This window comes from Carlito syrichta, unplaced genomic scaffold, assembly GCF_000164805.1.
Source record: "Carlito syrichta isolate Samal-C Ts95f unplaced genomic scaffold, Tarsius_syrichta-2.0.1 Scaffold316501, whole genome shotgun sequence".
In the NCBI taxonomy this organism is placed as follows: domain Eukaryota; kingdom Metazoa; phylum Chordata; class Mammalia; order Primates; family Tarsiidae; genus Carlito; species Carlito syrichta.
The window spans coordinates 847,495-863,472 of NW_007260597.1; the positions used below are offsets into that span (position 1 = coordinate 847,495).

Here is a 15,978-nt window from a genome sequence, read left to right on the forward strand (position 1 = left end):
AATTTCCTACGATAAGAAATTATATCCATTTATAATAATTTAAATGATTCCAAAACAAATATATCTCATTATTGGGAAGAAACTGATTCTTGGTTACTTGATTTTTGCACAGTGCCACATGTTTAAGCAGCTTAATTGCAAATGTTAATGATCGTCTCAAGTAAAGTCCAAGTGCAAAGTGTACCTTCTAGTTCTGATAACAGCCATTTATCGTGTAAGTCATCTTATTACCATCAGATGGCGAAGAAGAAGAGTTGAAACACATACTGAGTTTTGTATAGTTAATCACAGCAAGCATATGTTCTTAAAATTTCACATTTTGAAAGTAAATGCCAGCTTTATTGTCACCACTATGGAGACACCATTGAAAATGCCAGGCAGTAATATTCTTTAACAACCCCTACTTTTTATTATATAAAGGAAAATATTTATTGTAGAACATTTGAGAAAAAAGAAGTTTGTAAATAAGAAAATAAAAATCGCTCATAATCTAATCAATCGGAAATACATCAATATCATATGTTCTATGGAATATTTCTCTTATACTGTGGAGGATGCTGTATATTTAGTTACCTGTTTACTGTATCATAACTGTGTGTGCATAATATTCCATTGTGATGAACGCCACAATTTATTGAGCCATTTTCCTGTTTGTAGACAGAAAAATCAATGCACAAGGATTATGATGAGTGCTTAAGGAACAATGATAATAAAAACTTTAGGAAATGTTATTTTGAAATGTGGTACATATACACAATGGAATATTATGCAGCCATAAAGAAGGACAAACATATGGACTTCTCAGCAACTTGGATGGATTTGGAGTTGATCATACTTAGTGGTCTATCACAGAAACAAAAAACAGAGTACCATATGTTCTCACTCATAAGCAGACCTTGAACAATTATATTACTGTTAGAAAGGGATTGGCAGTAGTGGGAAACTGTCAGAGGAGGGGGGTGGGATTGGCAGTTGAGGGAAACTGCTAAGGGAGGGAGGGGCATACCTCTTTATCAAGGGTAATCAACGTTTGTATACCTAACCTTGAATTGCATAATCAACATTTGTATACCTAACCCTGAATTGTACCCCACATCTTTATAATAAAAAAGAAATATTATTTTGTTATGTACCATTTAAACTTAAATAATTTTAAAGATAGTCTTTCAATTCATGTTGTGATATAAATCTCATGATATGCCACCTTTCCACTAGAATGAAATGAGTTTTTACTTTTTCTATTTTAATATACTATCAACAATAAAAATTGAGTTGATAAGAGGAAAAATTTGTAGAATATGAATGTCAACACATGATTTTTTTAAAAATTTTCAATGTAGACCATATATCAAGTTAGGTCTAATAAAACTTGGAACTCAATCAGCCTGTTCTGGATTATGCTTCCACAGAGGTTAGAATACCAAAAAAAAACAAAATTAGAAGTCCTGGGAGGTATGCTACCTACTATCTCCTGCCCAGTCCCACTTTATGACTTGGTTCTATGCCTTTAAAAGTCCATTGTGTTGCTTCAAAGCCGTCTAAACTACTGACTAATAGCTATATTAGTCAGATTTGGCTAGTTCAGGCTATGGCTCCAAGTCCCCAAACCTCAGTGACCTGAAACTACAAATGTTTCTGTCTTACTCATATTGTATGTCCATTACAAGTGAGATTCAGATCTGTTCATTCCTTCTTCACTCCAGGGCTGTGACTGAAGGAACAGGCAATCTCTAGGAAATGCTGATCTCAAGGCAGAGGGAAAAGAGAAAAGCAAACCATGCTTTCAATGGTTTTTAAAGCTGCCACTTGGAAGTGGTCCATTTCCCTTACTCATATTCCATTGGTTGAAGCAAGTCCAATGATGAAGGCTGATGTCTATGAGATGCTAATGAGAAGAGGAATGTGTCTTTCTACAGGCAGGAATCCACAAGTCCCATGGCCAAAGCCAACATCAGTGAGAGGCAAGAAGCATAATCTTCCTGAGGGCCAAAGAAATTAAACAGAGCTGGTTTGAATCCACATAATACCTCTCACTAGTTGTGTGTCTTAGCAAGCTTTTAAAAACTTTTTACCATCTGAGATGAGGCTAGAATAGATGTTTACATTTTCTAAAAATCAAGTCAATTTTTTAAAGTAGTGAAAATGACAAAAATGGCACATAACTATCTGATGCTCAGGAAACATTGATATGATTTCAACAACAACAACAAAAAAGACAGACCCAGAACAAACCTTACATTTTTCTTCTTTTCCTGTTTTTCTTTTTCTTTTTGTCATTTGAAAAAGTATTCATATCAGCCTGAACTCGTTCAACTCATCTATTTTGGAACTCATACTAGAATACCCTCAAAGTTATATTTGCAATCATTTCTCCTTCAAGGCTGGTGGTGTCATAGGTGATTCAACCAAAATTATTCAAATTTTTGTAACCTCCAAGCACACATCTTTTGGTAGAACACGCCATACTGAAGTATATCTGAGCTGCACCAAGTCAAACGTGTGCTTTTATAGTGTTGTCAGGCCACTGAGAATCATTGACTTTGGGAAGATGTTCTAACAAATGTGCATTCTTATCATTTCAGAGACCAGAACATGGTCATTGAACATGGTCATTAGTATTTCAACCCTAGACAGCTACCATCATTTATTTTTATAAAAGCACTACAGCTTAGACAGTCTTAGCTATCCTAAACTCATTGTTAATACTAGATCCCAAAAATTTAAGAGCAACACAGAATAGTGTTAAAAGAGACAATGAGCAAATCTGCAGGGAATACAATCTTGGTTGGTGTCATTAGACACACAAATGTTTGAGCTCTTCATGTGTGTACGTCCAATTGTATTTCGCTTGTGGCATGAGTCAGTGATGCTTAGAAATTTCTCTGAATATTCAATCTTTTACATCACTTTTCCCATTACAAATTCAGTTAACTAAACCACATTCTATGGTTTAGTCCACAAGTTCAACATATTTCAGCCCTGTTTGGAGCAACTGTGATGCTATTGGTCCATGCTTAATATTATGTTTGCTCTCTTGTAATTTTCAAGGAACTGAATTTCCTGTGCCCTATCAGTGTTGCTACTGACAAATGCTATTGCCCCTTCCTTCTCTCCCCCAGTCACCCCAACATGAGTTTACTATCTGGTGTTCATGAGAGGGAGCTCAACTATGAATCCAAGTTTATAAACCTCACAGAGTTTCATTAATTTCCTAATGGAATTCTCATTAACTTTTTAGTGTTTTGCCTTATTTTTCTCAAAAATTGATTTAAACTTGGAAAATGAAGACTTTAAAATATAGACCCTATGTTGTAATTTTTCATGTGCATAGCTATTACTTCATGGGAATAAATCTAAATAATCCTTATTTTTGATTGCCTCCTATTTTGCCCATCTCATCATACAAGTCTGGCTCAAAAATCATCCACACTTCATTTCTTGCGACTTTAATCTACTCATTGGCAATTTCTCTCTGCCTCTGAATGTGTCAAAACAGGTCTGGCTTCCTGCCTTTCTTGGTCATCAACAAGCGTCCCTCTAGTGGTGGATAAAGGAATTTCCTTACCTCCACTATTAGCATGTTTTCTAGAAGACAAAGTGCAATGCCCTAAAGTATGTGATGAGTATGAGAAAATGAGTATCTCACAATTTAATTGAAATGCCTTTTTTAAAGGAAATGTAGTTACTTTTTTATTTTTTCTGATTCCATCTATGTATCACACATTACCAAAGAGATACTGCTCTACTTCTGCTGGCCTTCTGTGATAGTCATTTATCTCCTCCATGTAAAATATCAATCACTCCATGCTCACATCTGTTTTAATTTCTCATTTTACATTTCAAGCTCCCAGTCAGCCACCGGGAAATGTTGTTTGGAATGCCACAGACACTAAAGTGTTACTTAATTGGGAACAAGTTAAAGCCATGGAGAATGAATCAGAAGTAACAGGATATAAAGTAAGTTGTTGTATTTACACTGCCTTATTTTCCTATTTTGAGCAGGACTTTCCAAGGGAAGCTAGGATTAAATGAATTTTTCTGAATGTTGATGATATGGTTTCTGTAATCTAATTTTAATATAGATGTCAAGCTTTTCATAAAATGGGTAATTTTCCAACATTTCTTAAATGTAGATTCAACTGAAATAATTCTGCTCCTGTGGAAATTTTGGACACAATATTTATAAATTGTGTGTTAATTAGTCTGCTACTACTGATGCTTACCCGTATACTACTTAAAAACAACTAAAAAGAATTGGCTCTGATTCTTTGGTCAGGCATCCAAGATATATACCGTAGGCCCTACCCTGTATCTGCAGCCTCACAGGTACCCAACCCAGCTGAGCTCTTCTATGGAAGATGTTTACTCTTCCCCAGTCTCCTTGATTTTTGAGAACCAAGTGATTCTATCATGTGCAGTCCCTCATCTAAGACCTACAATAGAGCCGTAAATGCAATTCATATTGTAGTGGGTACAGAGAAACAAACCAGGGTGATTTCAGAGTGACAAGTTCTTTGAAGAAAATAAAAGGAGGCAATAGAAGTAAGTGGTTTTTTAAATGCATTTTAGGTTTTCTATAGGACTAGCAGTCAAAATCATGTGCAAGTGCTGAACACAAATAAAACGTCAGCTGAACTTTTGCTGCCCATTAAAGAGGACTACATAATTGAAGTGAAGGCCACAACAGATGGAGGAGATGGGACCAGTAGTGAACAGATCAGGATTCCACGAATAACCAGTAAGTTGGCTGAAGTCATTATTTCTGTTATTTTCATGAGTGTTTCTAGCCCCCAGCAGTGAGTCAACCAGTGTTCCTTTGCCCAGTCTTTCTTCCCAGTCTTTCATGCAAATTCTAAGAAAATTTTGGGAATGTAAGGAATGAGGGTAGGAGGAACTCCTCAAGAGTGGTGCAAATAAGGAGAAAAATGAAGAGGGGAAAAAAAGACATCAAAAAATATTTAGCAAAATTAATAAAGTGTGAATATTTTCTCTTTCTGGGCTATGCCTAAATTTGCCTTTGGATTGCCCATAAAACTAGAATTCCCTAAGCATATCTTAGGGGCAATGTTGAACCCCCACACTGTTTCTAAGGTCTTTAATTTTTTAATTGTTTGCCTTCTACATATTATAGATAAATCTTACCAATTCTTTAAAGAGAAAGATTAACTTATTAAGGTCATAAACCACTTACATCTGCCAAACCAAAAGATCCTTAAAAAAAAAATCTGTTTCTAATTTCAAAGGAAGTCCACACTCACTTTTCCTTTCAATATCCAAATGAAACCTATTTTACAATAGAAATTACGCTTCAAGACCTAAGGGAAATAGACTTTGGCATACATATTTTATCAGTGCTACTGGTAGAAGGAATTTTATCTGCAAGTTTAAATCCTAGGTCTGTAGTTTTCTGGCCTCAATTTAAGTACTGTAGAGCCCATTTTGTCTTCAGATTCTATTTTAGTTCTTAGTTACATAAATAATTTTATTCTCTTTCTCCATTCATTGAACTCAGCCTAGTCTGTAGTATTGCATAATCAAGATCAAAACTTTTGTCTTTACGCTTGAAAACAAATGACTGACTTTAGCAACTGAAGAGAAGGAGATATGAAAACTTGGAGGATATTACCTTTCTCAGAAATCATAAAGACTGCCATACTTAGACACAAACAAACAAACTAAGCTATACAAAGAAAAAAGGAATGGGAATGACTTATCTCAGAACTGAGTTCGGCAATGTTAAAGTCTGTAAAATCCAACTACTACAGATATTGCTAAATGACTATAGACATTTCTAAAACTGTATGCACTTCAGTAGAGCAAAACCAAGAATTAAGTTCTTATTAATATTAATTTAGGTTTTGAAATAATTAATACAGACTTCTTGTTCCCGGAATAGTGCAAGGAATAGAGCTCACATTACAATTTGAACAAAGTGACAATGTTAAAAGAAATAGGTTGTATGCATTTACAGGGACAGATACCATTTTAGCAATTTAGGGGTGCTGAGTCAAGAGTAGCCTTTTCATCTGACATCTGCTATCTTGCTGAGCTTGCATAGACTAGGAACTGCACAAGGCCGTCTCTATGAAAATGGAACTTTTATTGATTGCTTTGTTAAAGATGGTGTTTTATATTATGTGTAATAATTCATCTGGAAATGCATAAAATAGAAACGAGTACACTTTTCCAAATCCTTACCCAATGAAGCTTTATTTAATTAAACCATTGAATTATCTCAGAATTGTTTGTAATCATGTATAATTGTTTTCAAAATGATTAACTTATTTTTCCAATTTCAATTAAAGTTAAATAATAGTAGATGAAAAAAGCCTGGAATCATTCAAGAAAACTTAAACACCTTAGTGTTTTTATAGATACTCTTGACCACTAATATATGCTACATTGATAAATAAAATGAAGACAATAACTTGTGATCCCAGGGAAGGTCCATGCCATGATTTACTTTTGATAGAAGATGTGTTGCTTTTACTCTGTGTCTTAATCCCTTGAGGCTTCTATAACAAAACTCCATAAACCAGATGGCTTATAAACAATGGGACTTTATTTCTTACGGTTCTTGAGGCTGGGAAGTCCAAGATCAAGTTGTTGGCAGATTCGGTGTCACCTCTCAAAGGCCCAAACTCCTAATACTGTCACATTGGGGGTTAGGATTTCAACATATGAATTTTGGAGTACACAAATATTCAGTCCCTAGCACTCTGATTGCATATTGGTACAATCCTTATTAATGAGCTGTTTATCACCTTTGACAGATATGGATGCAAGAGGATCCACATCAGCTATTTCGAATGTCCACCCTATGTCAAGTTATATGCCTATAGTACTGTTCTTTATTGTAAATGCTCTGTGGTGATATTAACTCTTTTTAAAAATTATTTATTGGAAAGGTAATTGGTTACCCAAAAAAGTGCTTTCATGAAATGCAGTGATTATGCATGTTTTTTTCAACTCTTATTTTTAACTTTCTACTTCATTATAAGTAAAATATGAACATTAAAAAAACTGGTAAATCCTTTTAGGGGACTCTGAAATGCCTTAATATTAACTTGACAAACCAAAGGAATTTACATATTACATACTTCAGACTTTTGATATAAATGTTCTTAAGCTATGAGTTTAAGCACTGCCTGTGGATAAAGACTCACATACTCCTATATGTACACACACACACACACACAAACACCCAAGAGAATATTTTTACACTGAAAAACTCATATTTAATCCAAATGCTATTTTCTCATCATCACAGCATTATTTGGGGTACTCAACCAGTATCATTTTGAAATACTGACTTAAATCTTCAAGGATGAAAACTACATTTAAAAAATTATCCTGTGGGAAGGGGGTGGCATGTGATTCAAAACAAAGTTGGAAAATACTACTCAGGAGCTCGGGAGAATGATGTATGTTTGGTATATTACCAAATGGGTGTGAAGCTTTACAGATCACTTTGTTGTCTGTACCTCTCCATTATTCATCTATAAAATATGGAGATAATAATACCCATCTAATGAGCTTCTGCCCCCCAAGTTAGTTTTTAAAAGATAGAGAAGGAAATGTGAAAGTGCTTTGTCACTGAACGCAATGGACCTGTGCAAAATGTTAGTATAAATTCATTTAATAATATAAAAGTCATGAGGACCAGCCACATTTCCAAGCATTAGTCAATGATATTATAAAATAGAGATAATCACATTTTATCCTTTCTCGAAATTTTTTTAAAAATTAAAAAAGGAATTGTTTTCCATCACAGCTATGAACTAGCCTTCAGGTTTTATTAAAAACCTAGAGGAGAAAATCAGGAGTGACCTGACTCTCAACCCAAATATTAAACAAAACCTTAAAATCCTTCATTTCAATTTCCAGTTCCATTAAGGGACCATCTCTTTTTTTGGATGGCAGAGATAGTTTTTTTAATGAAATCCCACCGTCTAGCTGAGTGAGTCTGGCAGGCTTTTTAGTTCCTGAATTAAATTTGTAATAGAACCAAGGCAATGCTGCTGACTTTGATATGTATGACTCAGTCTTTCAATATGTGGTTTTCAAAAAATTGTTGAAGACATGACTTCATAGCAATATGTAAAGAATATATGAAAATCGGCAGATTGAGTGTTCAACATTGCAAAATCAATTTTTTACCTCTTTCCTACCAATTTCACATTTTGAAGGAATTTGTTCTTATTTCCAAAGATCTTAGAATTAGAAGCCAACAGTTCAGATATCAAGAAAGATTAAAAATTAGGAAAATTCTGATATCACCATAAAGCACTACTTTACATATAGAGATTGCATTTAAGATAAAGTCATTATACATAAAGGAAAAAAATATTTATAACTTTCTCTGTAAGGTCTGTATATACTGTATATATCTAGAAATGATCTGAATGACTAGTAGATTTCATATGACCATTGTTATTTCCAGTCAAAAGTGGAGAAACAGTTTCCCCAATACCTGTATTTTATGCTACATGTAATGGGGTTGTACCTTTTTATTATTTAGTAATTCCTATAATATGTTCCTATACTTTTCATTTTCAAGATGACTGCTCTATTATTTCATGTCCTTTCTAGCAGTATATCTCCATGAGATATGTACATTGTTTCATATTGAAAAGGATAAATTTATCTTTAAATTTCTGTGTGTGTATCCTATGGTTATCTGTATGTATTATTTTCTATTATTCTAATAAAATTTATAACAATCAGTTGCTCATGGGTTATTAATTGCGGTATGATCAAATAAGAGCATTTATAGGGAAATAGAATAACACCATAATATTATACTGAAGCTATCGTTTCTTATATTTTTCAGCCAATGTTTAGCTCTTTTTTGAGTCAGAATCTCACTCTGTTGCCCAGACTGGAGTGCAGTGGCACCATCATGACTCACTTCAACCTCAATCTCCTGTATTCAGGTGATTCTTCTGCCTCAGTCTCCCAAGTAGCAAGCCCCACCATGCCTGGTTATTGTTTTTATATTTGTAGAGGCGTCTTGCTATGACCTTAAGCTGGTCTCAAACTCCTGGGCTCAAGGCTCAAGCAATCCTCCTGCCTTGGCCTCCCAACGTGCTGGGATTACAGGCGTGAACCACTGTGCTTGATGAATTTTCCATCTTTTTTTTTTTTTTTTTTTGAGTTGGAGTCTTACTCTGTCACCCAGACTGAAGTGCAGTGGCACACCCCCAGACACCGCAGCCTCGACCTGCGGGGCTCCGGTGATCCTTCCGCCTCAGCCTTCCAAGTAGCTGGAACTACAGGCGCACGCTACCATGCCCAGCTAATTTTTGATTTACTGTAGAGATGTGGTCTCGCCAAGTTGCCCGGGTGGATCTCGAACCCGCGGGCTCAGGCGATCCACTCACCTCGGCCTCCCAAAGTGCTGGGATTACAGGCTGAGCCACTGAGCCCAGAAGACTTTTCCATCTTTTAACATGATATTTTAAAAAATATCTCTATATCCTACTAACTCAGTAAAATCAACATTTTGAGACAATGACCTCTGTATTAAAGGTATTTCAGGTGTTGGGAGAATAGTGAAAATTGGGAAGCACAAAATTCATTTTATAGAATTATGGGATCTAATTTCTTCTGAGTTTATTTGATCACAAATGGCTACTTCCACATTTTTGACAAGCATGTTAATATCAATTTACCAAGTTCTTCATAGAGTTTGTCATTGTTATCCATTTTAGAAACTTGCTTTTGAATGATTCCTGTGCTATAACTATGAGGAGGGACAAAAAAAAACCCCAGAATTTATTTATTTTTTTTAAAATGTGCATTTATTTTTGCATGTTTAAACTTCAGTTACCTTCAAAATACTCTCCATTTGATGCAATACATCTATTAAGACTCTTTTTCCACTGCTCAAAACAGTTTTTGAACTCTTCAATTTTTATGCTTTTTAGTGCTCCTGCCATTTTTTGTTTCACCTCTTCCACATGGGCAAAATGTTTCCCTTTAAGGATCCATTTTCATCCAGGAAAACAAAAAAAAGTCACTCGGGGAATTAGGGTGAATAGGGAGGCTGGGGCATGGGGGTCATGCCTTTTTGGTCAATAACTGCTGAACACTCAGCACTGTGTGGGCAGGTGCACTCGTAAATCACCCATTACGAAACACCCATCAAACACATTGAAACAATCTCCAAAAAAAATTCACTGATGCAGCAGCCTCTCACAACAATGCTAGCTGGTACACTGATGCCAAGGGGTTCCTACAACACTTGGCTAGGTGGGGAAACCTGTACTATAAGGCACCTGCGCTCCAAAAAATAATTCCAGTTTTTTGGGGGTCCCCCTTCAAATACTAAAAAAGTATACTTGAAAAAGTATACTAGAAAAAGATTAGTTTTTAATTAGTAAACACTTGTAAATGTTATTGATGTAAAGAAAACTGCTAGAATAATAATTCAGTCATTTTATTACATGAGAATTAAAAGATTTGTTTAGAGGCAGGAGAATTAAGTGGCAAAACTGTACAGGGGTTATATCTGGGTCTGAGTGAGTGAGTGTGTGTGTGTTTGTACGTGTGTGAGATTTTAAATGTAAATGTAGTTGTAGTGGGTGCATTAGTATACACTAATGAAAGGGAACAACCTGGAGAATATGTACAGATTATACCACAGAAATAGAGCTAATGTCCTCTCTCCTAAGAGCAAGCCTGATTGACATTGCAAAATCAGAAAGGCAGCTTTGAGTCATACTACCTTGATCTGAATAACACCTTCACCGATGCCTGGCCATGTAATCTTGCTCAAGTTCCTTAGCTTCTCTGGGTCTCAGTTTTCCTATCTGCAAAATGGGTATCATGGTAGTATTCTCGTACAGTTTTCAGATCTTCAGCCATTGCTAATCTCTGTACTGAAGTGTTTGCTTTTGTAAGAACTGAGGTTGATCAATGCTAACCATATAAAGGGCTAAGAGGCAGTAAATGAAATGGGTGTGAATGCTTAGAACCATTATCTTCCCATCAGAAGGCAAATATATAACACTAAAAGACATCCTTCTAAGTGGTTTTGCTTTAATATTTTTAGAGCTTTCCTTAGATCTCATTCTGCTGCAAAGAAAGCTACGATTCTAAGAGTTCCTAGAAAATAGGGTAAAGGAATTCTGGGATCAGATTTTTTTCCCCTAGAGTTATAACATTGACAATATATGTTAAGTAACACATTTGCTCTCTATGCACCAGACTCTGAGTTAAGCACTTTGCACATATTATCAAGCACATTTTTACAGGAGAAGAAACTGAGGCTTCGAATGATTAAGTAAATTGCACAAGGTCATACTAGCAAGGGGATAGTAAAATGGAATTCTAATCTAGCCAGCAGTTTACCTATAATCCATAACAACTACATGATTAGGTTCTTAATCCCTCTTGAAATTATATCTCACAGATTTAGACATTCTGAGTAAGTATTTCTAGTATCAATTTGTAGTATATTTTGTTCTACTGCTGTTATTTATCATAATTCAAATTGAGGAACTGAAAACCTGAGAATCCTTCCTTTAGCTGTTGCAAATTTTTATATTCTCTAATTCTTATATGGAAAGCCATTCAAGCTTTCCAACTGTCTCAGATTCAGAATTCTTTAAGTAAAAAGTATTTAAATATTTTAATTTTCATTATACATTCTCTTAAAAAAATTTTTGAAGATAGTGTGGGTTGATTTTCAATAATTTTCCCACTCTCAATGAAAACTAAACAGTTTAATTCAGTGACATAAAGAAAATGCTAAATGATTAGGATGTTACATGCTCTTTTTTCCAATTAAAATCCCTCCTGCTGTTTCATATTCTCATAATGCCAGATTTTTATTTAAAATTAATCTTAATTGGGTTCATTTTTTCTAAAGTATTTTACCCTTTTTTAAAAATGAAAATTGCCCTGATATTCATTATAATTTGGATACACTTCAGTAAATATTGGAGGTAAAAATCAACCCACAGTAGCAATTACAAAATTAGCAATTAGTAAATTGTACCATTCTTTTGAAAAAAAATGTAAACAGATTGAAATATGGTTCATTTAAATTATTAGGTTGTTCTGCTTTTTTTTTTTTTTTAACCCAGTGCCCTAATTTAAATGTCTTGCTTTACATGTAGGTGAAAACTACCTCTTGAACTTGCTTGGAGAATTAGTGTATGAATAAAGAATTAAACTTGTAAGAAAAGAATGCTTCTGTTATTCATCAACCTTCATTCTTATTTTTTATTCTTTCTCTGTTGAAATTATCTTACAGTCTGAGGATTCTATTTTGATCATTAATACTGTAGGGATGAGAAAGAATTAGATCTTGTTTAATTGGATATTACCTGGGAAAATTCAGGAAAAAAACAGAGACAAATGGAGGATGGCAAATTAGGAGACTTACTTTAGCGTCAGACAGTAGAATGTAACAGATTCAAAGCTACTACAAAATGTGTATCTAGACTCACTAATGAGGAAGTGAAATGTCCATTCAATGTGATCGTTGTACTGGCATTTCCAAAGCTTCCAGACAAGATTGTCTTCCTGGCCAAAGCTGGAATTAAGGATCATGCAGTGAAATGTTCTTTGGGATCTCAATTCCTGACACAGTAGTCTCACTGTATAGGACTCATCTTGATGTGATCAGTGCATAATTGTTGAATTAAACCAGTGACATTTTTTCACCATTTCCTCTAACTGTCTCTTATTTTGTTTGCTTTATTTTTTCCTTCTGTACTGCCTTAGGAGATAATAAGATATGATCACTAGGAGAATAAGATTTATTATAAAATTTATTTGGAATAATTATAGTCTATCAACTTTGAGAAAATTAACAAATTTATGAAGAAAGCATAATAGTCTAGTGGTTAAGAGCATTTGTTCCCAGTCATAAATCTGGGATGGAATCCCAGCCATGTCCCTAAATAGTTGTGTGACCTTGGGCAAGCAGGTTAATTCTTCCAAGACAAAGAATCTTCATCTCTAAAATGGCACCGATGAAAGAACCTGCATTGGAAGATTGTCATGGAGGATTACATGATCAAATCACAGAAAACTTTATCATAGTTTGGCACATAAGTACTCAATAACATTGTCTAATAAGTTAATAATAGCAGTATTATTAATAGACTTTGCATCAAATTGTCAAATACACATAATAACAGTATCTCAAAGAATAGTTCATTCAGATTTTCAGAAGAATCACTGATCTTGGGACTGATATAAGAAAAGACTCCGCCACCCTCCACACCCTCCCCCCACCCCAAGAGACCGTGTATTCTAGTGATAAAATTAAAGAAGGGAATGGAACTAGAAAGGAATTTGAGGGTGAAAAAGATACTTTAAAATATACGCCCAAATAGTTGTGAAGCCTGAGATATTTTTACAGAGCTTTTAGTACGATATTGGGTCTATGTCAAGAACTCAGCCTCTACTGGCTGTAATTCTTATTCTCTCAAAGCAGGATTCAAATGACCAATAGCTCATGATGTTACCACAGATGAGGATCAGTTAGGTTAATCAGGAGAATGTTATTCAGAAAGATGTTCAAAGATTTAAATCTTTGCTTGTGTTTAGGAGTGCTTCTACCTTTAAGTAAATAAAGCCTATATATGACTTGATATGATCCTCATGAATTACAGCAATAACTCAGTTACAAAATGTTCCAACGCAGAAACAAAAGTCACTTGACCTGGCAGTGCTGGTCAGGGCTGCAGAGAAGTTCTGAAAAAACTGAGGCGCTGAAGAAACTGAGTGGCTGAAGAATTTTTAGAGTCTTGGCATAGAAGAATGTAGTCAGCAAAAGGATGTACTTTCCAGAAGTCATGTGAAGAGTGTCTGGTTAACAGAGGCCTATTTTGAGGACAGAGTACTGCTCTTGTGTTTTCTTTTTTTTTTTTTTTGAGTTGGAGTATCACTCTGTCACCCAGCAGATTGGAGTGCAGTAGCCGCTCCCGGCCACTGCAACCTCAACCTGCTGGGCTCCGGTGATCCTTCTGCCTCAGCCTCCCGAGTAGCTACCACGCTATGATTCTGATTTATTGTAGAGATGAGGTCTCACCAAGTTGCCCAGGTAGGTCTCGAAACCGCGGGCTCAGGCAATCCACTCGCCTCAGCCTCCCAAAGGCGCGGGATTACAGGCTGAGCCACCGAGCCCGGCTGCTTTTGTGTTCTTAACTGGAGCAGATTACCTCAAACTACCAGACCCACTACTGACGAGTGACAGACTAGGTCCTCTTGCTATTGGAAGTTCTAAACACGATCTCTGGCTACTGCTACCATATGAAGAAAAGCCATCTCCCTTCAAAAATTTAACATGTTTGTCTCTTGCAATTCTGACCAAGCCCTTTCTGGAGGAAAGAAAGCCACTCTTTCCTTCTGACTCCCCTCTTCCACAAAAGAATGTGCTGAGGAATGCAGAAAGGATCTGGGGGAAACATCTAGTTACCTCTTTCCACAGCTCAAGAGCTTCCTTTCATATTAATGAAATCTTAAGAGGGTGAAAACAATGGATATGGGTCAAAATCTGAGTGTAAAGAAAAGGCAAAAGGGAGAATAAGTAGGTGTAATAATGATTGAAAATATTGCAGCTCATTTCCACCGATGTTCACGTTTCACTGAAAAATCTTTCAAAGAGAATTTTCTTTAAAGCACCAAATCCTCACACTTCTACACACAAGGCTCGTTAAGTCCTGCAGAGAGCATTCTGTTTACAGCCCTGCACTCTGTGAAAGGCAGATAGCAGGCTACAGGTGTTTCTGATGCTGGATGAGCCCCAGCTGCTAAGGAGAGCTGTTGGAACTTAGGATGCTCCCAAGCAACTGGCAGTGACTTGCTGCAGATGGGAACTTGCCTGGGGGAAGATTTTCCAGATCTGAGTGACATACTGGTGGGAAGGAAATTATGCAGACCTGTGAGCTCAGCAATCTAGTCTTGGTAGTTACACATAAACTGTATTTTAGAAATGATGATGAAAGAGAGTTTGGGAAGCGAGTAAGATTATGTGCTTCGGAATCAGACAGCCAGCAAGTCCTGGATCTGTCACTCTTGCTTTGTGCTTTGGAGAAGTGACTTAGCCACTCTGTTTTTCCTCACATAAAAAACGGAGGTAAGAAGTGCTTCCCTGTATTGTGTGATCATTAAAATTAAATACATATGAGGGGGCTATCACAGCACCTGAGGAAGTAAGCCCTCAATACTTTATACTTATATCCGAATTTTTGCTTTTCTCCCCTCCAGAATATTGCAGGAATGAGAAGCTTGGTGCTAACTTCTTAATACTTTAAATGCTTTGTGCATTTTACTCCATATGTTATATTATTTTCATTAATCCCCTTTGTGGATGTGCTTGCTGCTCAAGATGGAAACTGACACGGCAAATGCCAGATTGAGAGAAGATGCCCACAGCTTTTTCTGGGGTTCAAAATGGAGTTCAAAAAGGAGAAGCTGCCTTCTTTCCTTTACTGCTCATGAACAAGTACCCAAAATTGTCATATGTAAATAATTTTAAGGCTATGAGTCCCTGAGCATTCAACTCCAATTATTCTTCCTTGAGACAGTATGTTGTTTTTAAAAGCAAAAGATTGCATAGGAAAACATTGAACTGTTTTTTCCTTCATCTCTAATTGCATATTCATATCTCAGTATTTTCACTGTCATAAAGCCTTTGAATGTAGGTAAAGAGTAAGCTTGACTCCTAGACACCTCATATTTTCATGAGTAAAACAGGCATGACATCTTGGCACAGCATCAGGTTTTCCATATTTGAGGAGTGCTTTTGAGAATTTTACCTAGACTCTAACATGAAAACAGAGTTTGAGCTTGACATTGTGATTTCAAGAATTTTAAGAAAAAAAATTTCTTTTTTTAAAATTTTTTTTATTTTTTATTTTTAATCAATATTTTTTATTATGATACTGGGGGGTACAGTTAAGGGTTAGGTATACAAATATGTTTCATTCAGGCACCCTTGTTGATAAGAGGTGTCTC

At 35.7% G+C, this 15,978-nt stretch overlaps 1 protein-coding gene across 1 annotated transcript in view; it reads left to right on the forward strand.

Annotated features, from left to right (window-relative positions):
• CNTN3 (contactin 3) overlaps positions 1 to 8,726 on the forward strand; it is a 262,835-nt gene extending 254,109 nt beyond the window's left edge. The window contains exons 20-22 of the mRNA XM_021707315.1: positions 3,845 to 3,957; positions 4,570 to 4,738; positions 6,774 to 8,726. Coding sequence (XP_021562990.1) covers positions 3,845 to 3,957; positions 4,570 to 4,738; positions 6,774 to 6,874 — 383 coding nt within the window. The 3' untranslated portion in view covers positions 6,875 to 8,726. The remainder of the gene's footprint in view (positions 1 to 3,844; positions 3,958 to 4,569; positions 4,739 to 6,773) is intronic.
• Positions 8,727 to 15,978: the final 7,252 nt, after the last annotated feature.